Source organism: Lepidochelys kempii, chromosome 9, assembly GCF_965140265.1.
Source record: "Lepidochelys kempii isolate rLepKem1 chromosome 9, rLepKem1.hap2, whole genome shotgun sequence".
Lineage (NCBI taxonomy): Eukaryota > Metazoa > Chordata > Testudines > Cheloniidae > Lepidochelys > Lepidochelys kempii.
The window spans coordinates 50804327-50828097 of NC_133264.1; the positions used below are offsets into that span (position 1 = coordinate 50804327).

The window sequence follows — 23771 nt, forward strand, 5'->3', positions numbered from 1 at the left end:
ACTGTACCCTGGAAGCGACCAACAGGTCTGGCTCCTAGGCGGAGGCGTGCAAACGGCTCTGCGCGGCTCTCGCCTGCAGGCACCGCGGGGGCAGCGTGTGAAGCCCTGTGGCCCCCCTGTCTACGAGTTGGACCTGCTGCTGGCCACTTCCGGGGTGCAGCACAGTGTCAGAACAGGTAGGGACTACTAGTTTTTATTGGCCAGCCACCAGGGTCCCTGGGTGCTGAGCAAGGCGACCCAGTGCCTTGAATTCCGCGACCCAGCCCGAATGTTGAAAACCACTGATCTAGGTAACCACAAGCGAGGCACTGCGAAGCGCAGCGTCACGGCGCCCAACCCCTTTGCGGATCTGGGCCTGCGATGGGAACGCATCTCCCAGCAGTGGCAAGTCTCCTGCTCACCTTGCAAGGAACTTGCCGCCATGCCTCCCCCCATCCCCTGATTCTGGGCTTGCCTCACCTCCATGGCAGCATTGACGGCCGTGTCGCAGCCAAGGCTGAAGTCGGTCCCGGGCACGTTGTTACTGATGGTGGCCGGGATCACGCACATGACGATGCAGAGCTCCTCGTACTGCCCTCGGGCCTCGACCAGCTGCAGCACCCCCTCGTACGCCTGCAGGGGGCAGCAGCAGTGGAAACGTAACAACTCGGCAGAGACGATAACCCACCCCCACCTTCACAGCTGGGGTCTACCCAAGAGCTGCACCCCCGGGCAAGGCCGGTTTGATGCTCGGTGAATTGAGATGCTCACAAAGGTGCTGGGGGTTAGCAGAGACTCAGATCTCCTATCTACCCCCCAAAGCAGCAATGTGCATACAGCAGCCACAGGAGCTCCCCAGCGTTCCGCAGGGTAAGGCCTTTGGGACATGGATTGTCTCTTTGTTCTCTGTGTACAGCACCTAGCGCAGCGGGGTCATGGGCCATGGCTGGGGATCCTAGGCGCTACCACAATATCAGTACTAAATAATGATAAATAGTGTCGAGCTCAGCCACTGGCTTTCCCTGCTGAGCCGGCCAACTACTCAACCCAGTGCTACCGCCAGCTCTGTAGGCCTTTGGGAAGATCACTCAACATCCCTTCCGTAAAATGCAGCTGCAGTGGCTTGGGGAATCTGTCAGCGTATAGCTGATTTTCTGAACTCTCTGTATAACTATCCCTCAGCGTGTGCTGAATCAGCCATCGGCTAATCGGGTCTGTCACTTTCCACCCAGCCTGGCTGTGACAAGAACAATGAAGAGTCATTAACCTTCCATTCAGGGGGAACCACCCACGAACAAAGGATGGCTGCAGCAGAGGAGACACCAGTTCTCCAGGATGGCTGCAGGAGCTGGGGTTGAAGCAATGGAAAATCCCCAGCAGAAACGAAGGAACAAAGACAAGGACTGTTACAAGTTGCTGTTAAAAAGGAATATACTTGCTGAGCGAAGGGGGACCTCCTGGTGGCTAGAGAGCAACAAGATAAAGGGAGCTGGTTTCAGGAGTCAGAGGAAATGCCATGTTCAGGAAGAGAAGACTGAGCTAGAGGAGAGGGGTCCCAGAGGGGGGACCTGGGACCCCAGAAGGCACGGACCAAAATCCAAGGAATGCTCAGAGTTGGGAGGACTCTGAGGGAGGAAGTGGCGTACAGGGCTTTCTTTGTTTGCCTACATCTGTGTATCTCTTGTGCTTTGTCTATCAGTAAAGTGTGATTGGTTTAGAAATTCCTCTGCGAAGTCTCCAGGGACATGTGACAATTGAAGCAAGCAGTATGAAGGGTTAAACTATAAACCCGAGTGTCCACTGGGGTGGAGCTCTGGGGAGGGTGTCCTTGAGTGACTGGGCTGTCTTGGGGAGCCAGCACTGGTCCTGGGGGCTCAGGACAGCTGGTCCGCAGGGGCCCATTCCTTAGATGTGGCATCAGAGTCTCAGCCTGAGAGACCAGAGCCAGAGAAGGTGGCTGGAGCCTGCCCAGAAGCAGGGGCCAGGACAGGGCCAGGTTAATAACACATACCTGCCTCACATGGAGGTTGTGGGGCTCCATCAGCTGCAGAGCTGAAGAGCATGTCAGTGCTATTCTTATGTATGACTGACAGGAGCAGTGATTGCTGCCATGACTCATACCCAGACTCCAGGCACCGAGCGTAGGGGCAGAGCTTTACCCCAGCTGGTTTAGAAAGGAGGCTCGTGGGCTCCCCGAGGAGGAGAGAAACATCCTGCATGCAGTGGCCTGGAGCAGGAGCTGGTGGAGCCTGCCAAGAGGGGGTGTCTGAAGCCAGGTTACAACAGCGCCCAGCAGACCCCAGGGCCTGTGTCTCGCCTCACATCGGGTGCACTTTGCTAAGTACCCACTACATCCAGCTTGAATGGCTTCAGCCTTTTGTGATCTTCTGACCCCAAGCAGGATAGCTGAAGTCCCTACCTCACAGCGCGGTGCTGGGGTGTACCCAGGCAGCGCCTGCATAGTGTGTCCAGGCCCATAGTGAGCACCCACATTTTGCAGTTTGGGCTACACACAATGTCACAGAAAAACGGGCTTGTGGCTAGAGCACGAGGCTGGCGCTCAGGAGATCCAGGTTCTAGTCCCAGCTCTGCCACAGACTGCCCATGTGACTTGACCAAGGTGCTTCATCCATCTGGGCCTCAGTTCTCCATCTGCAACATGGGGCTGGAACACCCTTTGCCTGGTCTGTTGAGAACTATAAGCTCTTTGAGGTGGGCACTGCCTCCTACCACCAGCATGTCTAGTGCCTAGCAGCGGGACCCTGATCTCAGATGGAATACAAGTACAGTAGAACCTCAAAGACCCAAACACCAGAGTTACAGACTGAGTGGTCAACCAGACACCAGGTGGAACCAGAAGAATGTGATCAGGCAGCAGTGAAACAAACAAAACAAACAAACAAAAGGCAAATACTGTACTGTGCCTGTATTGCACCTTAAAGGTAAGCACATCTGGGCTGCTTGTTCCCACCCTCACCCCATGCATGGGTAGCCATTTACAGCTAGGCGGTGAAGATGCTGAGGTTGGCAGGCACAGCAGTGAGCCCCTGCTGGCAGCCCGAGCTGGCAGAGCAGGAGCAACGCTGGGGTCTGTGCCCCTTTCCTGTAAGCCACTGGCGCTGGTTTCATCCCCTCCCCTTAGTCGGGAGGGGGACAAGCTTGCAAGCTCAGTCTGAGCCCAAGCTGCTGATGCTACAAGGAAGCTGTCGGTGCTGGGGCGGGAGCTGCTGCTCTTGTGGCCAGAGCCTGGCCTGGACTGCGAGCTGCTGGAATCAGAGCCTAAGCGACTGCTGGCACACTGGGCTCTGGAGGATCATCTCAGTTTTAAAGGGCCAAAGCCTGCACTGCACGCTCACTGATACCACTGTGCCCATGGTGCCTCACTCATCATCCTTGTAGCCAGGGGGCTAGACCCAGCTGCCTGTCCCCACCCCCATGTGCGGGGCAGTTGCTTACAGGTAGGAGGTGAAGACATTGTTCAGAGCTCCTTTCCCAAGGGGTCCGTAACTCTGAGGTTCTGCTGTCTTACAAAATAATTCACTAGCCCCCTTGCCCAACAGACTGTCGAAGGGGGCAGCCTCAACCCACCTCAAAGCCTCCAACAACAAGGAGTCCGTGGATGTTGAATTTCCGCACGTTCTCCACGATCTTTTCCATGCAGGTCTTCGGAAGAGTTCTGGAAAGCGAAACAAGGAGGTGGCTGAGTGCAGAACGTACCCTGCACACCACTGTGGTTCTACAGCTGGGGGCTGGGCTGGCCACACCCAAGGAAGAACACACACTAGTGAGAAGGAACCTGCTTCATCAAGGGACTGTCACCTGAAATCTCAGCCCTGACTGGATGGCAAGAGAATTCCCTCCCTGCCACCCAGTCATTAGTGCTTAATGGCTATTAGCCAGGACGGACAGGGATGGCGTCCTAGTCTCTGTTTGCCAGAAGCTGGGAATGGGCGACAGGGGGTGGATCACTTGATGATTACCTGTTCTGTTCATTCCCTCTGGCGCACCTGGCATTGGCCACTGACGGAAGACAGGACACTAGGCTAGATGGACAATTGGTCTGACCCAGTATGGCTGTTCTTATGTTCTGTTCAGGATGAACAGAGCAAGGATAAGGTGAGGAACTTGTCTGGAAATAAGATATGGGCTTGAAGCAGGTACCACTGAGTGACGATCTCTGGGCTGTGTTATATGGGAGGTCACACTAGATGCACCTTGTGCAAAAGCGATGGACAACACAGGCGGCCTGAGCAAGCAGGGTTTATTCTCGTTCCACACAGGTGCCTGCAGCTACCCTATGAATTCACAGCTGGATTAAAGGGACGCACCCTGCAGCAGGATCCCAAGAGGCCAGTTGCTCCCCCCTCCCATTTTGGGGAAGTTTCCTTTTCACACCGAGCCTTCTCTCCCCTCAACAGCAATGGGAGATGTTGACTCCAGTGACCCCTGGAATGACTCCTAGGCTGCCGTGGGGCGACCCCAGGCTTGAGCTGGCAATGGTTCTGCTCTGGGGATATGCAGCATTTTGCAGCAGGCAGATCAGTTCTAGACACAGGTTTTGCTTCAAGGAGATTAACGGACATTTGCTCAGAGTACGTGTGAGGCTAGCCCTGCCTCAGTGGGTCACGGAGTTTCAGAAACTTGCGCTTGGCCCCGGTCTCTCTGCTCCTGCCCTGACACTTCGAGCAGTGCTTGCTGCTGAGCACAGTGAGGATTCACCCAGCCCGCCCGTGGCACTTACCGCTTCGTGCCCAGCATGGACCCGCCGCGTCCCAGCCAGCCTGCTACGTCATGCCAGCCCACCTGGCGGATCTGCAAGGAGCAATGTTTTGGTTCACGCCGACGACAGTCTGGCCTTTTCCTATTTGCTCCTAGCCTGGCTGGGAAGCCTGAGACCCCCTCAGCAAATCCCCCGGCTCTGGCCAGTGAGATGATGGTACGTTTTGGAGGGGGCGCATGCGGATGGAATTTGGCTGCTCAGCCTGCCGATCTCACTGGACGGGGCCAGCTTACCGACGTCTTGGTGACGTGGCAAATATTCACCAGGGGTGTTAATATGAAGCCACCCGAGTAGGTTCCCCAGAGGCACATGCCGATGTCTGCCCCCGGCTGCCCCCACCGCCAGTCAAATTGGAGATGTGTACCTGCCCCTTCGACAAGCCTTCAAAGCCATCATTTGCCACGTAGACCATGTGCCCCTGGGAGATCCCGATGCGCACTGCCGACCTGACAGCTGCGTTCATGCCGGCCGCCGGGGCACCGACATTCAGAATCACCAGGCTGAAGTGAGTCTGCCGGCAGGGAAACAAACAGCCCCAGTCGGTACAGACAGCCACAGCAGGGGGAGCACACGTGTGCCAGGGAACTGTGGCACTTCCTCACCACACACCCGCCAGCCCCAGCCCAGGTGACCCCCAGCCACATCAGCCGAATGGCACCAGAGGCACTCTGCTCCATGATCCTTGGATTTGAGACTCCAGAGATCACTGTGACCACAAATTCTCTGGATCAGCCCTGTCACTGTGGGAGGGCGTGCTGCCACACCTGGGGCACCAGGGATGGTAAGCTTGCAGTGCATGCTAGATTAGACCCAAGAGCCCAAGCACTCTCTGCACCTTCTCCCCCGCAACTTACCTTTTCATGGGCTGTCTTCTGATGTGCCAGGAGCTTGTAAATGTTCCAGTTATTTTCAAAGCTCCTGGAAAGAAAACCACTCTCGATGAGCCAGTCGCCCCGCAGCACAATCACCGCGAACCCCACCCGCAGGATCCACTCCAGAGCTAGCGATCAGCGCCAAGTCGGAGATCACAGATTTAAACAGGGAGGGGGCAGGGCCACGTGCCTAGGAGAACAGCTCCAGGGTGTCAGACTGTAGGAACTGGATGTTCGGAGGGGAGGGAGAGAAGGGGGTAGAGCTATGCCTTTTACTCCAGCTGAGGGTGTAGCTAACGAAGCATGAGCCCCGTATCTCAGCTACTTGTGCATCTGCATTCCCCAAGGTGGGAAAGGCTGGACAGTCAATGGCATTATGCTATTGTACTTCCAGAATTTAAACTAGTGTTTTTTGTTGCTTGTGTATGAACATTGGACTACTTTGAATCTCTCTCTCCCAGATCTCAATTAACGTCTCCCATTTAGAGCAACCCCCTCCCAAATTTCATCTTTTTTTAACAGGTTTCAGAGTAGTTTTGGTACATTTTAGTACTCTCAGAGCCTTGGGAAATGGCAAAACCATTTTCCTTTGGTTAAGGTAGTGTCAAACTCATCAGAATTCCAGGATCCTGCCTTACACACGAGATTTTAAATCCTGGCAGCTGAGTGAGAAGAACTTCACTTTCGGGACGTTCTAACAGAAATGCTGAGCAGCTCCACATGCAGATTTGATCGCATGGGCTGTGCTGCTAATTAACGGCCTGCAAAACTTTGCTCCTGAGCGAAGGTTGCCCAGTGGTGCCTCATGCCCTTCCAGAATGATGAGCTCAGCTATGCAAACCAGGCCATACAGGGTTAAGGAACATAACCCCCCCAGACCCCAGCACAACCTTAACTCTGCCCCCGGGAGCTGGCAATTGCCGCTGAAAATGGCACAGTCAGGCTGCTGCCATGAGAAGCAGCCACGAAGAATGACTAAGAAAATGTGTCATTTTCTGCCTTGTGTTGCACAGATCTGAACTGCAGCATTTCTCTGCATGCCCCCGAGCTGCGGTCGCCGTGCTAGCGGGAGCTGTACTGACCGGAGGAGGGAGCAGTTGGAGCAGGTTGGCAGAGCTATCGCGGTGACGCTGCACGTGTACCGTGAGGATCGGGGCTGCCCTCAGCGCTGGGAGCTGCAGGGTGTGTCAGTGGCAGGGCCCAGGGCTCTGTGTCCTGGGGACGGCTGGCGCGCTGCTGGCAGACGTGGCAGTGGTCTCTGGGCTTAGCAAAGGGGTTGGCGAAGGCAGTGTCTCAGAAGGGCTCCTCATGGTCAGGGCGAAGGGGAGGGAGCAGCAAGTCGGGGAGGTTTGTGTGGAGCAGGCTCAGGCCGGGGTAGGTGACTCCTGTTTGCTGTGCCTGGCCTGAGCCGGAGAGTCGTCTCAGCAAAGCGAGGCTGTCTGTCTGTCTGTCCGTCCCCCGCAGGGCTCGTGGGCTGTGTCCCCTGCGTGTGCAGAGCGCTGCTGCGGGTGCTGGCAGCAGGCTGGGACCTCGCCCACGGAGGGCAAGGGAGGCTGCAGTGCAGGGCTGGCGTCACTCTCGCTGGCTCTTTGCGGAGGCTGAGGGTTAGCCACCCTCTGGAAGGGCCCCGCCCCACCGGGTGGCCCGAGCCGTGCTTTAGCCATGCTGCTGCACAGTGCATTTCCTTGGCTTTTCAAAACAACTTCTCAGCCCCTCCCCATGTCCCTCTGCCCGGCCTCTGGCTCCATGGCAGCCACTGCCCAGCCCCAGCATGCCCTGGCTGCACGTAGCTCCCTCAGTGCCCTGTGCCATCTGCTTGTCGCCCCTCTCTCTGCCCATGCAGCATGGACCAGAGCTCCCTCCCCAGCCTTCCTCTCTGTGGGCAGCAGGCGTTGGCAGGGAACCCGCAGGGTGAGGGGCTGGGCAGAGGACACGGGAACAGCACAGGGACTAGCATGGGGGGGGGGGGTGTATTTTGAAAGGGGGACAGGGATGTGGGGTGGTTGGCGGGAGAGAGATAAAACCTCCCCCAACCTCTCCCACTGCACAGCTCTGATCCCCCCTTTCCACCCTACTTCTCCCTGCACAGCTCCCACCCCCAGCTTCCCTCTGCCTGCTCACTCCCCCAGCACTGCGAGAAGGGCCAGGACCTGCTGGAGGAAGGGAGGGGCGGGAGAATGGAAATGCAGAGTCCCTCCTGCCCCTACCCTGGGCCTCGTGCACACGCATTTCACTTCCTTGGGCATGTCAGTTTAGCTGCCACCCACCTGCAGTTCCAAATTTCACTCTCAGTGACTGCCAGTGTTGCTCTCCCAAAGAGCCAGGGGTGCGGTGCACAAGCTGAGATCAATCCCAAGGAGTGAGATCAGTTTGGGGAGAATCAAAGCCATTGTCTGAGCCCCAGATGTGCACAAAAATCAATAGAAGAACCAGGTGATTTTGTAAATACATGATTTCTTTTTTTTGGGGGGGGGGGGAGGGACTGTAGCTTGGAAACCCCTTGCTCAAATGACCCCATCCCACATCCCCATGAGCCAGAGCAAGTTTCAAAGCAATCTGAGTGAGCATGTGGCTTGTACAGTACTTAGAATAGTCATCTTAAAAAAGAGGAGTGACTCAATCATAGCTATTGCAGAGCTGCTGCTCTGCCATAATCCAAGTGCCTCACCTCCCCCGGAGCTGGATTGCCTCTTCGAACCTCTTCTCATCCATCGCTTTCTGCACTTCCTTTGTCTGAAAAAAAAAAAAAAAAAAGAGAGAGAGAGAGAGAGATGGGGAATTCTCAGTGAGAAAGAAAAACCCACATAATTCCAGGGAAGTCAGCTAAATGTACGACACGGTTGAAAATGAAATTACACTTGGCAGAGTCTCTCTTAGTAACCCCCGAGCCTGGCTTGGGGGCAACCAGGGCAGAACAAGGCCAGAAACGGATTCTCTCTCACACACACACAGACCCAGGCTTTGGACGACAGCAGAAGGGATGTATTGGGACTTTAAATCTCGACACAGGGGATCTGTGTGTGTGAGACTTTGTATTGCTAATGACACATAAAACCCCACCTGCGCACAGCTAGAACAGACCCCCAGATATGCAGATCTCTGAGCCCATCTTCCATTTGTTCTGGGCTCTCGAGTGCTGTTTCTCCCTTGCTAATTGCTGTCACGTACCACAGTACAGTATGAACGAGAGGGAGGCCAACCTGAGCAGTCGAACTTGTCCACCCAGAGCCGCCCCATATACTCACCACCTGGACGCACTCCATCAGGGGCAGGCGGACAGACTGGTTCCCGGAAAGGCTCACCACGCAGGCGGGCGTGTCAGGCGTGGCCTCCAGCAGCGCCATCACAGCCTCCATTCCCATCTTACTGCTCTGCAGAGGACACAGTAACCTTGGTAAGAGGGCTGCTTGTCTAGTGCGGGCCCGCTGCTGCCATGGGTCCCACTGCATGGCTCATGTTCACCTATCAGAGGCAGCCGTGCTAGCGGGGAGCCTCGTACAGACGCGCTACTAGGAATCGGAGCATCGCACGGGCTTGGTTACACAAAACACACCACGTGCTAAGGAGAGGCTGAGCTGGCGGGGCACAAACATACCTGAGAGTTGCCGCGGAAAGATCTGCGGCCACCTGGATCTTCTCCCAGACACCCACATGCCAAAAAAACTCCCAGGGAGCGTGCCCCTCCCCCCCCCCCCCCCACAACAGAGGAGACAGGTGCTGCTGCAACTCCTGTGGGGGTGGTTTTAATTCTGTGCTCGGGCACCAGACAGTACAGCTACGTTTCCCCCCGTTAACTCACTTCCCACACACAGGCATCAGAGCCACGGGCTACTGGACAAAGCTCTGGCACAGCCCCTCCGAGGGGGCAGGGAAGAGATGGGTGGATTCTGTGGCTCAGCGGGTTTGTTTCTCTAATTTAGATTATTAGGACCCCAGACCGTTACTAGGCTATTTAAGATTAGGACAGTTAGCAGTCAATTAGGAGGAGTAAACTCCTGAGGGCTGGTCTCTGTTTTGCACAACAGGGTCAAGCACCAACCAAGGCTGCACTGTGCATGTGACTCCAGGCATTTCCCCAAGCCTGGAAGCAAGTGCCCCTTGCGTCGGGATCTTCTCGGGGGCCCACTTCCTGCTCACCATGCTGGCTACCAGGATGGGATTTCACCCTCCCAAATGCAGGCACTCCAGACCAGTCGCTGCGATCACACACTGGGCCCGCCCGCACACATCTCCCCGCTCAGCCAAACCGATTGTACCTACCAGCACGCGATCGAACGCCGAGGGGGTCCCGCCACGCTGCACGTGGCCAAGAACGGTCACACGCGTGTCAAAGCCAAGGCGCTGGACAACCAGCTGTTCAGCAGAGAAAAGAGTGTGGGTTCGGTTCATTACAGGTCAATGTACCTCCAGAGCCCCCCAGCAAAGGAGCGCACGCCCCAGAGTGCGTCACTTACATCCTTCACGTAGCTGGAGGAGATGGGTTTGCCGTTCCTGTCGATGGCGCCTTCAGCGATGATGATGATGTTGAGCCGGGACCCTCTGCTGCGTGTCTGCCGCAAGAGAAAGAAACAGCCAAACTTAACCGGAGCTGGCCGGAGCAGACAGGAGCTGGCCGGAGCAGACAGACTGGCTGCGCTAGCTGTTCAGGGAGTTCATTGGTGCTTAGCACTGATCATTTGCTCCCTTGCCTGGAGCGGGGAACCGCAGGCTCCTTGGTAAACGGATGGAGGGGATGCACCATGGCTGTGTGCTTCTGTGCTCTCTGCTAACACACAGTGACATCCCTCACTCAAGTCGGGGAGATCTCTTGAAACCTTCTCCAGCCACTGCAGCTCAAGGGCAGAGCAATGTGCCGTCGCACCCCAGGGACGCAGCACAGTGCTGCCCAGTCTGCAGAACCCTAGAAAACAGCCCCCTTCTCCCCACGGAGCTCCATTAACTTCAACAGGGCCCTGCCTCTGTGGGATCGGGCCCTACCTGCCAGTCTTCTCTGGGCCTCCCCTGGGCACGTTTCAGCTGGATTTGTATTCAGCGGCATATTTTGTTTCATTAAAGAGACTGGCTCAACCCTCTTGAACTCCTGTTGGCGCGTACACTACCCTTTGTGAAATGCCTGGTTCAGCCTTCATGAGGGGTCAGCTCCTCAGCTGGGGGGAATCGGTGTCGCCTAGTGAGTGCAGTGGAGCAGTTCCGATTCACAGCAGCTGGGGATCTGGCCCAAGCTGTTCCTAACATGACAGAGGAGGGCACAAGAACGAGGCCAGGCCCAGAGCATGCCCACTTGTGGAAACCCTAAAGGACTCGCCCCATCAACTGGCTTTGTCTGAAGACACTGTTACCTTCACGCTGTCTAACCCACAACAACTACAGAAGCTGGCTTTCCAAGGAAATGAGCCCGTAGTGGAAACTCTAGTGGAAAAGACAAGGGTTGGACACATCCATGTACATATACATTGTTGCATGGGAATCAGTGGGGTCCATGTGGGCAGGCAGGTCTGCTGGCATGGAGCAGAGTGCAGGATTGGGGCCCTAATACGGACGTGCGCCCTATAGAGGGGTGCCCATTATACATTTAACAGAACAAACGAAAGAGATCACAGCTTCGTAAAGTACCAGTGAAGACAAAATATTAAGCATCCGAGTCAGCCTTGCCCACATGCCCCATGTGCATTCTTTCCAAGCACCTGAGCAGCTTTCTGGTTCCACAGTGGTTTTAAATTGAAATTTAGCAGGTGTTTGGCTGACAACATTCGACTGCTGATGTTAAGAATAGACTCCTGCTTTGAAATGGGGGCGTCACTTCATTAAGATCCTCTTTGCCCAAGTGGCCGGACCAAGAGAAGGGCAGATAAAAAGGAGAGAACAGGGAAGAAGAGCAGAACCTTGGAGTGGTATTTCTCTCTGGATTCCCTACCGCACCGAGCTCCCTTCCCCAGCTGACAGAAGAGGATTGCCGCGTCCCAAACGGCACTCACCTCCCCAAGTCTCTCGCACATGAAATCCTCCCAGCCGTCCTCAGGAGGGGACTCCGGGATGAAAAGCCAGTCAGCACCCGAGGCCAAGGCAGACACCAGCGCCAGGTACCTAGGGAGGCAGACTCAGATTAGCAGCCATGACCGTCAGCCTGCCAACAGCAGCACACAATGGAGGGAAGAAATGTGTCACTTGGGATCAAAACAAGTTCAGGGCTCTCATGGCTTGGGAGTAAACAGTGGCATGGTTAGCTTACAATATGCCTTGTGCCGACACACGCTACGGTTACGGTGCTGGTAACTACAGAGGCTGGCAGCAGTCTCCTTTCCACCAGAGCAAACCACTCCCTGGTTCCCATTTGCCCCAGGGTGCATCGCTGATTAGGGTCTTCTCTTGTCTGTTGTGCAGTGCATTCCACACAGCCCAGACCTCCCACTGCCCTCAGCACCACTTCCTCCCCTCCTCCCAAAAACCCACTCTCTTCCCCTCCCGACACTGCCAGCAACCATCCCCACCACACGCCCCCAGTTCTCCCCCTCTCCCAGACAGCCACCCTCGCCTTACCACCTCCCAAAAGCAGGGGCCTGTCCTTACCCACAGTGTCTGCCCATCACCTCCAGCACAAAGGTCCGCTGGTGGCTGCAAAGAGAGAAGGAGGATCAGAATTTGGGGAGTAGTGTCTCTCTACAGCAAGGCGCCTTGGCCAGAGTCATGTTCAGTCATCAGAAGGATCCCCCCGTCCCATCCCCCAAGAATCTGGGTCCAAGGCGAGGGCTGTGCAGTGCCAGGTGCGCCATGTCACTGTTCAGTACGGAGCTCTGGCTCTGGTCCTGCCAGCAGAGAGAGGAGGGCATCTGCAAGGGACTCCCCACTCACCTCTGGGCCGTGGTGGTGATCGCATCGATCACCTCCATGATGCGGTGCAGTGCGGAGTCCGTGCCGATCGTCATGTCGGTACCACAGAAATCATTGTCGATGGAGCCCACCAGGCCGACAATGTTCAAGTTACAGTATTTCTTAGCCACCTCCTTGGTGATCTTACCTGTGGGTAAACACAGAGAGGCTGCAGTGATCAACTCCCGACTTTTCCTGCAGAGCAAGACACTGCTCCAGCTGTGGGGCAGAACGGGCCCTGCTTAAGGGCATGCAAAGCAAGCCGTTACATGTTAGATCTAGGTATCCCCGTTCTGCTTGAACAGTGTGAATGGAAAAGGCCATTGTCCTGAGTCTTCCAAGCCCTTTGCTGTAGACAGCAAGAAGCAGCCATGCAGCTCTCAATTGATGCACCAGAAAAAAAGATATGACAAGCTGCAGTAAGGAGAGTCATTTAAAAAAAGACCAGCCTAGAAATTGGGGTTAATTTCATTGTGATTTCCTCTGTTAGGCCTTTAAATCTGTCAAGCCAACTTCACGATCACACCCCGCTTTCTTCCTGGATCAAACGGAGAGCTGCATTTCCTGATTTACTACTTTTTGGTATACTTTCGAGACTTCAGGCTCACGTTAGTGATTTAGACTTTGCACCTAAGCCCACATGTCCCTTTGAGCAGAGAAAGGCAGAACAAGAACCACAGTTCGAAGCTGATGCCAGGAAAGTTTAACAGTGAGGGCGATTGGCTATTGGAACAGAGGGCCAATGGACATCTCTTAATGTCTTCACATCCAGACTGGAGGCCTGCCTGGGAGATGCTTTAGCCAAACACAAGTTATTGGGCTCCATGCACTGAGTAAAATTTAATGACCTGTGATGTACAGGAGGTCAGATTAACTGATCTGATGGTCCCTTCTGGCCTTAAAATCCATGAATCTGATGACGTCTCATGCTCAAGCTATCCCCACTTTTCAGTGCTTTTCAGTGTGGGGGCCTTCTCCCCACTTTGGCTCTGGGGATTAGCAAGTGCAGGTCAGACTGCAGCCTGTGCTGGCACGTACCGTCTTTGACCAGCTCCTCCAGCAGGCCGCCCCATTCTGTCCGGAAGATGTTGGCCCCCGTCAGGCTGCCGTCCCCTCCAATGACGCACAGGTTGGTGATGCCATGCTGCACCAGGTTGTGGGCAGCCAGGAGGCGCCCCTCTCTCGTGGTGAAGGCTTTGCAGCGGGCGCTGCCGATGATTGTGCCGCCCTACAAACAGCAGAAACAAGGTGAGAGAGGAACAAACAGCCAGAACAGCTGGCGGATGCAAAGGGCCAACTGGGTGAGACCGGTCTTCAGGAGCACAAACTCTTGTGGCAAATCCACCTGGGAATCAGCCATGGGAAGCGTCCTGCCCCTACAGCTAATGGATGGGGAAGGGCGAGCAGGTTACCTGTGGGTAGAGGGGAGGAAAGAGGATGCAGGAACCTTATTCTGGCCCATGTCCCAGTAGGCCAAGATTCAACCGTACCTAGAGCTCTAGAGGAGTCCAACACCTGTGACCGCTGATGTGGTCTCCCAGCTGGCAGCAGGCTCTGGCCAGCTGTCCCCTCTGCTGCCTGCTGTAGCATGCACTAGCCAGGGGAAGATGCTGCTCTGTGTTTCCACCTGTCCTTCCCCAGAACTACCTGCCCTGAGCCAGACTGTGCTGTGACGGCAAGCTGCCACCCCTCCCCCCACCACAGCAGCGTAGCTCGGGCAGGATCCACCCGACGTTTCCGTTTCAAATCTTCCCAGTCTCCTTTGGTCCAAGGGTAGAAAACAGCTGGGGCAGAGTTAACCAGCAACGTACCACCCACCGCCTCCCTGACCGTGCCCCTCGCGTCCATTTGCTGGGATCACAACTCTTCGCCTTCCAACGGAACAATATGGAGTGAGGACGGCTGTTCTCCGGGAGTCGGACTGGCGGGCCTCCCACAAGCTCATCACCAGGGTGTCAGACCCACAGCTTTCCTGACCTCTTTGCAGTCTTTTTATTTGTCTCTGGCACTTCCTTCGGCTCCGATTGCAAATCAAGCCCAAAGAAGTGGTCGCGACCCTCCTGCCCTGAAGGGAGCTAATGTGTCCCCCACCCCTTTGCACCACTAATGGCCTGTCTCGCTGCCAGACGGCTCTCCTTTTGGAAGTGGACTCTCCATAAGGTGCTGGCGAGAACAAACACTCCCTTGGGCACTTGGCGGCCTGGCACCTTGCCCATCCCCGCGAGAGATTGCCCTGTTTCGTTCTAGGTCACAGCTCAGCATGCAAATTGCTTCTGGTTCATTTAGGGGCATGTCCCAGCAAGGAGCCTGCCTGTCTCTGGCTTGCATTTGCACCTGGGGTTCGCTACAGTTTAGCTGATGTACCTTAACTAGCACTGTGAGGCCTAACTGCTGCTTTTATCCCCATGGACCCTGCTGCCTTGCTACATACTCCCAACCCCGAGCATGGGGGAGAATTAGGAGCTGGCCTCTTCTCCCCATCACCCCACATTCACAACTGTATGGACAGCAGCTCCCGGGTCAGCAGCGCACCCTACGCCCATGGCGGTAAAAACACCGGCACATGCAAAACAGAGAAGGATTTGGAGAAGGAAAGCAAAGGAGGGAAGACAAGGGAGGCAGAGACACAAAATGTCACGGATTTCAGGAGCTCGCTACCATGGTTGGCTTTACTGCTTTGGAAAGGCTTGGCGTAAATGCAGAGGGTCGTGCCAGGTCCCTCAGGCAGACGTGGCTGGGACAACAATGTGACATCCCTGCCCCTCTCCTCCGGAGCCAGGCTTCTGAGGTCACTCCCCATGGATGAGCGGGCAGCGCTGCCAAGCGAAGCAAGGCATGGCATGGCATGCTGAGTACCAGCGGCTGTGGAACAGCAGCACACAGACGGGGATGGGGAGGGCATGCAGCACCAGAGCATTACCTGTGAGCAGGGAGACACACTGCTCAAATCGGGGAAGATGCTAGAAGGAGAGGGGGGAAAAACACAAGAGAATGGAATGAAAGGGCTCAAGGAACTGAGGGATGCTCCCATGTGGCCGGCATAGCTGGCTGGTCTCAGTCCTGGCTACATAGCAGTTACAGCTTTCTTGAGTGCCTGGTAGATCTCAGCTGGGAATCAATGGGGCTAGCACCTAATCTGGGTCAGTGACCCACACTGCGGCAGACAATGCCAGTATTTCCAAGGCAGAGCCCTGCCCTGCCCCACTAAAGCCCTTGCCCCTTAAACACAGGCTAAGCCAGTATTTCTGTAAGAGTCAAAGTCCCTGCTCCAGGACCCCCACCTCCCCAAACGTCTGTTACACCAAGTCACAAACAGAACCAGATTATTCCGGGGGGGCTGAACCACACTTTAGCCCGAGCCTCTGACAAAGCAAAGAGCCACGCTGACATACTGTTGGGAAGTATTTTTGTGGCCCCGATTGGTTGTGTGTTTTCACGCTGCGCAGCTGTGTTTAAATGTGGCTGTTTTTGTGGGGTAGGCAGGGCCTAGAAGGGGATCTAGCAAGGAGAAGCATTAGGGCTCGAAGGAGAGAAACCACTGGGAAGGTACATCAAGCTGTTTGGTTTTGGAAGCGTATCTGGGGGGGATTGGCTACTTGCTTGTTTTTGACGTTAGACATTCCAGTCCCTCTCTCCTGTGTTTCTAGCAGGGCTGTGACACCATACCAGCGGCACCTGTTTAAATCGCCTTCAGCTGGATCCCTAGCGGGTATAAATCAGCGCTCCCCACTGACTGCAGGGGAGACTGTCTGGGTGACTTCAATAGAGCCACGCTGATTTGTGCCAGCTAGGGATCTGGCCCTTTGGTTTGTTAAAGCCTATTGAACTCAAATGCCTCAGAAATCTGTGGGAGACAAGAAGGCTTTAGGTGCCTTTGTTAAAGATTCAGCAAGCCCTTGTTCACTGAAGGACTCAGAAAGCCTCAGTCCTCATGTGAGACCTCCAGCAAACCAGGGTAAGCTCAGACGTGACAGCCGAGATACTTCAAGGTAAAACCGCAAGCAAACATACAACTCAAACCCACATCTTTTACACATCAGAAAGAAGCAAGACGGAGACAAGGACCAGAGGGCCCAAACCCAATTTATTTCCCAACAGCTGGTCCCCTTTAAGCTGGGGTCCCATCTATGCTACAAGTACACTGTGAGGGGCAGAGGTTCCCCAGCAGATGTAGATGGGCCCTAACCTTGGGTTGACCATGAATCAGACTCTCACTTCGGCCCAGGTGTATCCGAGCCTGCAGCACAGTTCAGGGACACGGTTAGGTCCCATCTATGCTACAGAGCAAACTGTGGCAGGGACAGTGGTACTGCTGTCAGCTGTCTTTACAGTGCAGGGTCAATGGGCCCTTAAAGGGCCAAGCATATTTTTAACACAGTTGGGGGCTGTCTACCCAGCTGACACCAAACCTGTGTTATCGCACCGATCGACCACAACACAGTGCACCAGACCTTGATTAGTCTGGCTGTGCAGTCAAGACCAAAGCTGACGCAGGACCTTGATGTGAGAAGCACAGACTAAGCCGACTCAGGTGTGAGGGGGAAGGAGATGTCTAAATCATACAATGGAGTCAAATCAAACCAAAGGTGTGTTTCAGTAGGAGGCGAATCACTGTTATCAAGAGGGACAGGGAAAGGAGACCCATTCCCTGCCTCAGGGGGCTTGGGAAAGGGGCATGCACAGACATGGACGGAACACTTTAGCAGGTTTAATGAGGTGTCATCTCTGAGATGGCCCCCTTCCTGCTCTCCAGAGGCAAAGGGCACAGCTAACACTGTTTCTCCGGCCTTGCTATGCTGCCGGATGGCTTACACTGACTTCCCCTCCAGGGGACAGCCTCTTTCCAGAAACACTTTCTCCATGCTGTCTCCTGCTAGCAGAGAATGGAGCACACACAGCGCTGTATAATCAGTCACTCCCTACTCCCAGCGTGCCCTGGGCCTGCAGTTGCAATCATTAGGACAGGAAGAACAGCCTCTATCCCCAGGCTAAACAGTGTGCCCTGGTGTTCAACATGTGCTAGATGGATCCAGCATCTAGACTCCATCGAACTGCACTAGAACCTGGTTTAGTTTTGCCCTACGTGACCAGTCAAACTGAGCTATAAAACCGAGCTCGGCAAACTCAATGTGAGCCCAGTGTAAACAGGACAATGGGGAGCAATGACTAGGATTTTATATGTTATTACTAAATCATTTCAGAAAATCCTCTCCAGCTCTGACCTCCGCAGACCAGAGGAAATCGCAACACTGGGCAGATGCGTCAGAGATGCATGTGAGCTGCACAAGTTAAAAGGGAAGGACCAAGAGGCCTTTATACTCAGAGGGCGATGGCAACATAGCTTACCAGCTGAATGATGTTCGAGACGCTCAGCCAGTTTGCTCGCTTAATGTTCTCTCCTCCTTCCACCAGCCCCTCGTAGCCCTGCAAACAGAAAAGCAAAGAAGCAGACGTGAAAGGGTGCCTTGCTGAAGCAGGGCCTGTCCAGCCAGCCAACGCCCAGCAGCTCCTGCACGGCTCATCCGATTCACTGGTCCATTTTGGCTATGCATCTCTCTGGGCCTGGGTGAGGGATCGGTGAGGCAGACACATCACGGGAGAGTGAGACTGTAAAGCAGCTCCTTGGCAGGACGGCAGGTAACCCTTGTGAGAGTCCCCGCAATGGCAACTGCAGACTGGGGTTAGTGCAGAGCCTGCTAGGCATGTCCAAGGCAGCAGGAAGGTAATGCTGCCCCCAGGTGACTGACAGTTTGGGTTCAGGGCCCCGCGTCGCGTCGGTTACTGGCAATCAGAAATTCCTCCCTCAGCCACAGAGCATCTCCCTGTGTCTGCTAAGGGCCGAAACAGACCAGGAGGGACACAGCTAGCTTCCCCTCTCCTGTTCCTCCTCCCCTTCCCTGCCTTTCTCCCTCAGGAGCGAATGGGGCACGGAAACCCTCACATCTCACTGTGCGTGTCGGATAGGGTTGCCAACTTTGTAATATTTAAAAAACGGACACTGCCCTGCCCCTTCCCCTCCTCTTCCCTGAGGCCCTGTCCCCATTTACTCCTCTTCCCCCCACCCACCGTTGCTCACTGCTGTTTGCCTCTCCCCAGTAGATCTGACCGGATACTGTCAGGTCCCCTTTTCAACCAGACTTTCTGGTCAAAAACCAGGCACCTGGCCACCCTAGTGTGGGGGAAGGGGAGAAGTTAGCTTAGTTCAAATATTTACAATAAAAAACTCAGGGCCAGATCCTCAGCCTGTGTAAAGCCAATGGAGTAAATGGCTCTGCGGTGGGAAGTGCCCCTCATGAGTGCCAGGAGGAGAGCAGGAGCACCAATGTTTTGCTTCACAGAATCCGCCCAAGCCAAAGGCTGCTGAGGGACACTTCGGCTGCTGGGGTGGCTGGAACAGGCATGCAGCAGTGCCCAGTAGCATGCTTGCAAAGAAGGAACAGAACAAAGCTCGGGACCTCCTGAGAGTTCAAGCGGGAATCACACCCCACAACCTCCCATGATAGGCTGCAGGGGTGAATGGCGTCAAAATCTCACTAGCTCTTCAAGCAGTTAGCATTTGTAATCCAGCTCCTTGTGGGGAGGGGAGGAGTGGCTGGGATGGGGGAGGGCTAAAAGAAGGCAAAGGGGAAGTTTTAAATTGTCCTCTTCCCAAAATAGCCTGCTGCTATGTTTCCGCCACTTTTACACTTATTTGCTAGTGGACAAGCTCAACAGCCCAGATTTGACTTTGGGGCTTGAGGAGTTCAAGGAGAAAGAGCAGGGATTATAAAAACGAAGCGTGGTTAGATGTTGGCTGCGTGTGTGTTTATTTAGTGTGTGGTTTCAGCTTTGCGCAGATAGCAAAGATAGCAGACCTTAATTAAACTGCCCACATCGTGGACACTAGTGTGGTTAGATTTCAGCTACATGCATGTTTATTTAGCGTGTGGTTTCCAATGCAAGCCTGGGGCCAGCCCTTGTTGGCAAAATGAGCTAGATCCATACCTTCCATTTGTAATGGCACAGCGAGAAAACCCTCTGTTCCCAGTGACAGATTAGCCACTGGGCCATGGGGGCCTATGCCCAGGGGCCCCGACCCTCTCCGCCTGCCACCCCAGCGCTCCTGCCGGGGAGCAGGGGAAACCCTACCCTCACCCCACTGCCTGGCAGGAGCGCCAGCCGAGGGGTCAGAGGGCCATGCCCAACCCCATTTACCTGGCAGGAGCGCGGGGGGATGACGACACGAATCCCCACTTGCTCTGGCCCATGACCCCACAGAAGCTTAATCCACCTCTGTCCATCCCAACTGGATGCGGCCATACAACCCGGCTGCGCACCCAGCAGCAACTGTGCTAAGAACCTGGCAACTCTCTGCCTTAAACTGAAGTCACCACAAATGAAGCTGAGCAAGCCCATGGGAGTGAAGGGGGAGGGGAGAGGGGACCCTTTAAAAGAAATGTCCATGATTGTAGGGATCACGATACCAAGGAGCTAAGAGAAAGGACTTCTCCTGCTCAACAGCTCTGCCAATGAACCTGTCACAAGCTATAGCTAACCCATCTATCCCAGTTTGGGGTTTCCACTGGGCAGAAGCCCTCAGTCACGTCAACTTGACGTTAACACACTGGAGACTAGGAGTCACAACTCCTGGGTTCCACCTAGGGCAAGTCCCTTCTCCTCTTTCACCCCCGTGTAATCATTTGCAAAGCAGGGGTGCGATCATCCTTCCCTTTCACAGGCAGGCTCTGAGCAGAGGTCACTAGAGGTGAAAGGATGCTGAACTACCAGAGCATAACCAAACCAGTGTATTTCCCCCTCCAAGTTCCATAGGTGGCACTTAGCCATTTACAGGACAAAGCTATACAACCTCTACCCCTTGAGAATGACAGAAAAAAATATTGAATCGAACCTCATAGATCAGGAAAACTTTTGCTCCAACGTATATTCCCATGCGAGTCACAGCACGGACGGCGGCATTCATACCTGGAAAGGGAGTACAAAATAAATCATAGTCAATACTGAGCACTAGGGCATAGGGGCCACAAAACAGGGACCAGTCCTTATAGTCCAGAGTTTCAATATGGTTCACGTTGCTATTAGATCAAAGCAATTTATAATCTCGATAACAATCACAAAGTTGGGGGAGTAAGAGTATAGGTTTATTACTATTTCTCACCATTATGAAGGCAATTCAACAACAGATACATAGACTAGGAGTAGGAAAGCTAGCTACACTTAATACAGGTAAGTAGCTTTCATGTACAAGAAAGTAACACCTTATAAATAACCACTTCCTCATCTACAGCTAAACCAGACCCAATAGAATAAATACGCTCACAGTACCTGAGTCCCTCCAGATTCTTCTTGCACTGTGATTATACAGATTACCAGGCCTTCCCAGTGGCTAGCTTCAACCTTGGGAAGAGTTATAAACCTTGCCCTCAGAACATTCTTTGTCTTTGACAGCAGGTGTTAGCTCTTGTATTCCCCAGCATGTGGCTAAACCTCTTATTTGCCTGGCAGGGTTAAATGGGGAACCCCAGGTGGCTTCTGGGGGGGAAAGAGAAGAAGATACTGAAATGAAGAGGGGAGGACGGAATGTAGAAATGAGAGGGAGAGAATAAACAAGAGGGGATGAGGAAGGAGAGAGAGACATGAGAGCAGGACCAAGGAAATGAGAAAGTAATTGTAGGAATAAGGGGTGTTTTGTTTTGTTTTGTTTGGGGAGGGGGGGCGGTTTGCTTGGTTTTTCTTGTTTTTGTTTTTTAGTTTCTTTCAGCTACTGCTATTAGACTGACAACCATAGCAAAGGTTTCAGAGTAGCAGCCATGTTAGTCTGTATATGCAAAAAGAAAAGGAGTACTTGTGTCACCTTAGAGACTAACAAATTTATTTGAGCATAAGCTTTCATGAGCTTACAGCTCACTTCATCGGATATTTCACCATAAATCCTCTCGCCTAAAGCTTTGCAATTCCTCCCCCTATTTGAAAAGATGTGAGAGTGGGGAGTACACCAGACAGAAACAATCAAACCCATTTGTTCCAACCAAAATTAAAGTGATCACCTGTGAAAGTGCTGGACTAGAAGGACGGTGGATAAAAATTTAAAAAAATCTGACTTTTTTAAATTAAGTTGGATTTTTTTTTAAAAAAAAAACTCTTATTTCTGAAAATATATTATAATTTAAACAAAAGAAATCTGATTTAAATAAAAAAAATAGTTAATCCCTCTGTTTAAGAAATAAGAACATAAGAATGGCCCTACTGGGTCAAACCAAAGGTCCATCTAGCCCAGTATCCTGTCTTCCGACAGTGGCCAGTGCAAGGTGCCCCAGAGGGAATGAACAGAACAGGTAGTCATCAAGTGATCCGTTTAGCTGTAAATGTGAAACATGTTTTGATAAGTATCCAAAACATGTAAGGTCGTTTTAATACAAATAAACTTCACATGCTGTTGTGTGTGTTTAATTAAATTCCAGTTACCATCCTAATGCAGCTTGATGCAAAGCATGCACAAAAAGTTAATTATCTAGTATAATAAATTAGTAAATAAGCAATATCTCATTCACCATTTTCTGACATACTAAAAATGTACAGTTTATAAAAATCTGAAAATATTAAGCTGTATAGTTACTTAAATAAATGTATATAGTTATAGTTTACCTTCCTAGATAGCAAAAAGATGTACCAAATATAGTGTCAAGGTTCTATTTAGTTGTAAATCAACACGATTTAATGGTTATATATCAACCAATGAGTTTGCACCAATTAAAATAGATTTAAACTGAGGCTTCCCACTCAGTGATTTAAATTGCTTTGATTTAAATCAATCCCCGCTGCCTAGAACCAGATACCGTGCAGGCAGGTACTTCACTAGTGGTCTAGTAAATCCAAGGATCTGTATCCGCCTCACTATTTATTCCAGGATCGGACAAGTCCTGATTAGACACAGCCAAAGCGAGTGGTGCTTGTGAAGGAATATCACAAAGGACTAGGATGAGCCCTCCAGAATCATTTGACTTTTGGCCTAAATCAGATGGACTCCAACTGCTTGGAGATGAAAGGCTGTTAACTGACTGTGAGATCTCCTCTCTATGGCTGGTTCCACACTAGCTTACCCCATCTGATCACAAGTGCTGATTAACATTATGTAGCATAGAGCAGGTTCCCCTTAATGCTCTTCCTTCACATCTATCTCCTTTTCCTGTTACTTACCACAGTGCTAGAACCGTTTGGTTCCTCCCTTTCTCTATGGGTGCTCCTTTCAACCCAAGTTTATTTCAGGTCCTTGGAAGATAATGTAGCAAGTCTCAGCTGTTTTCCCACCTGATTGGGCAATTTCAGTTTCAGATCCCAGTGTCTGTCCCTTGGGGTTAGAGTTGTGCCAATGGGGGACAGGATGGCTAGCAGTTCTTTGAACAAACCTCCACGTCCTGATGCTTCCTATGAAAATTCAGGCTGCATTAACTTTGGCTTAGTAGACCACACTGCCAAACAAGCCAGCCTTTCATTTGTGTTCATAATGGGCCGACTCCAGTGACATCGCCAGAGATTAATCTGACCCAATATATTTGTGTGTTAAAATGCATTAAAAACCACTTTTCCTTGTTAAAAAAATTAAGCCAGTCACTCAAAGCAAAAACATAGCTGGCCAGGTGAATCCCTACCCAGATATACAATCAGCCTTTATCAAGGGGCAGGCCTCAAACATGTACCTGGCATATACCAGCCTGGGAGCTTAGGCTACCAGCTGTGGCAAAATACACTGGTGCTAGAAACATTGGTTTTTTAAAGTGACAGCTCAGATTCTGCAGAACCCCGATGCTGCTTGTTGAGGAAGGTTTCCTGTTCACCGCAGGAAATTGAAGGAGAGGATTTCTCAAGTATCTGCCCAGGGGGGAGCCTTCTAACCTTTGTTTAGAGGTGACATGCAAAAGCACTGCTCAAAGTTACAAGCTTGCCCACAAGATGCCACAAGAAAGAAAAATGGAGATGGCGGTTTAAGAAGAGAAGCAGTACTGTATGGTCAAACAACCCCAGAGATTTACCACTGCCTTGCAATCCAGAGAAATGTGAGCTGCACCCCTCCTGGGACTCCTCTGACATGCCAAGTACCATGCCAGCTACCCTGAGCAAAGGCATATGGAAAAAAGGGTTAGAAATGGAACAGTTCGTTCACGCCTTAGTTAGCTGTTCTTTGTGCTTTTACTGACCCTGGCAGCAAAACTAGGACATAAGCAGCTCAGACTATCAGAGAAGACAGTGATGTCACATGAACATTAACATTACAAAAA

General features: G+C 52.9%; 1 protein-coding gene across 1 annotated transcript in view; it reads right to left on the bottom strand.

Annotated features, from left to right (window-relative positions):
- PFKL (phosphofructokinase, liver type) overlaps positions 1 to 23771 on the bottom strand; it is a 35986-nt gene that overhangs the window by 6726 nt on the left and 5489 nt on the right. Inside the window, exons 2-16 of the mRNA XM_073360333.1 lie at positions 20387 to 20460; positions 17845 to 17922; positions 13537 to 13726; positions 12481 to 12646; positions 12199 to 12243; positions 11607 to 11715; positions 10086 to 10181; positions 9892 to 9984; positions 8877 to 9002; positions 8300 to 8364; positions 5614 to 5677; positions 5124 to 5270; positions 4721 to 4791; positions 3568 to 3655; positions 460 to 612 (exon numbers count right to left, since the gene is read on the bottom strand). Of these exons, the coding sequence (XP_073216434.1) occupies positions 460 to 612; positions 3568 to 3655; positions 4721 to 4791; positions 5124 to 5270; positions 5614 to 5677; positions 8300 to 8364; positions 8877 to 9002; positions 9892 to 9984; positions 10086 to 10181; positions 11607 to 11715; positions 12199 to 12243; positions 12481 to 12646; positions 13537 to 13726; positions 17845 to 17922; positions 20387 to 20460 (1565 nt within the window). The remainder of the gene's footprint in view (positions 1 to 459; positions 613 to 3567; positions 3656 to 4720; positions 4792 to 5123; positions 5271 to 5613; positions 5678 to 8299; positions 8365 to 8876; positions 9003 to 9891; positions 9985 to 10085; positions 10182 to 11606; positions 11716 to 12198; positions 12244 to 12480; positions 12647 to 13536; positions 13727 to 17844; positions 17923 to 20386; positions 20461 to 23771) is intronic.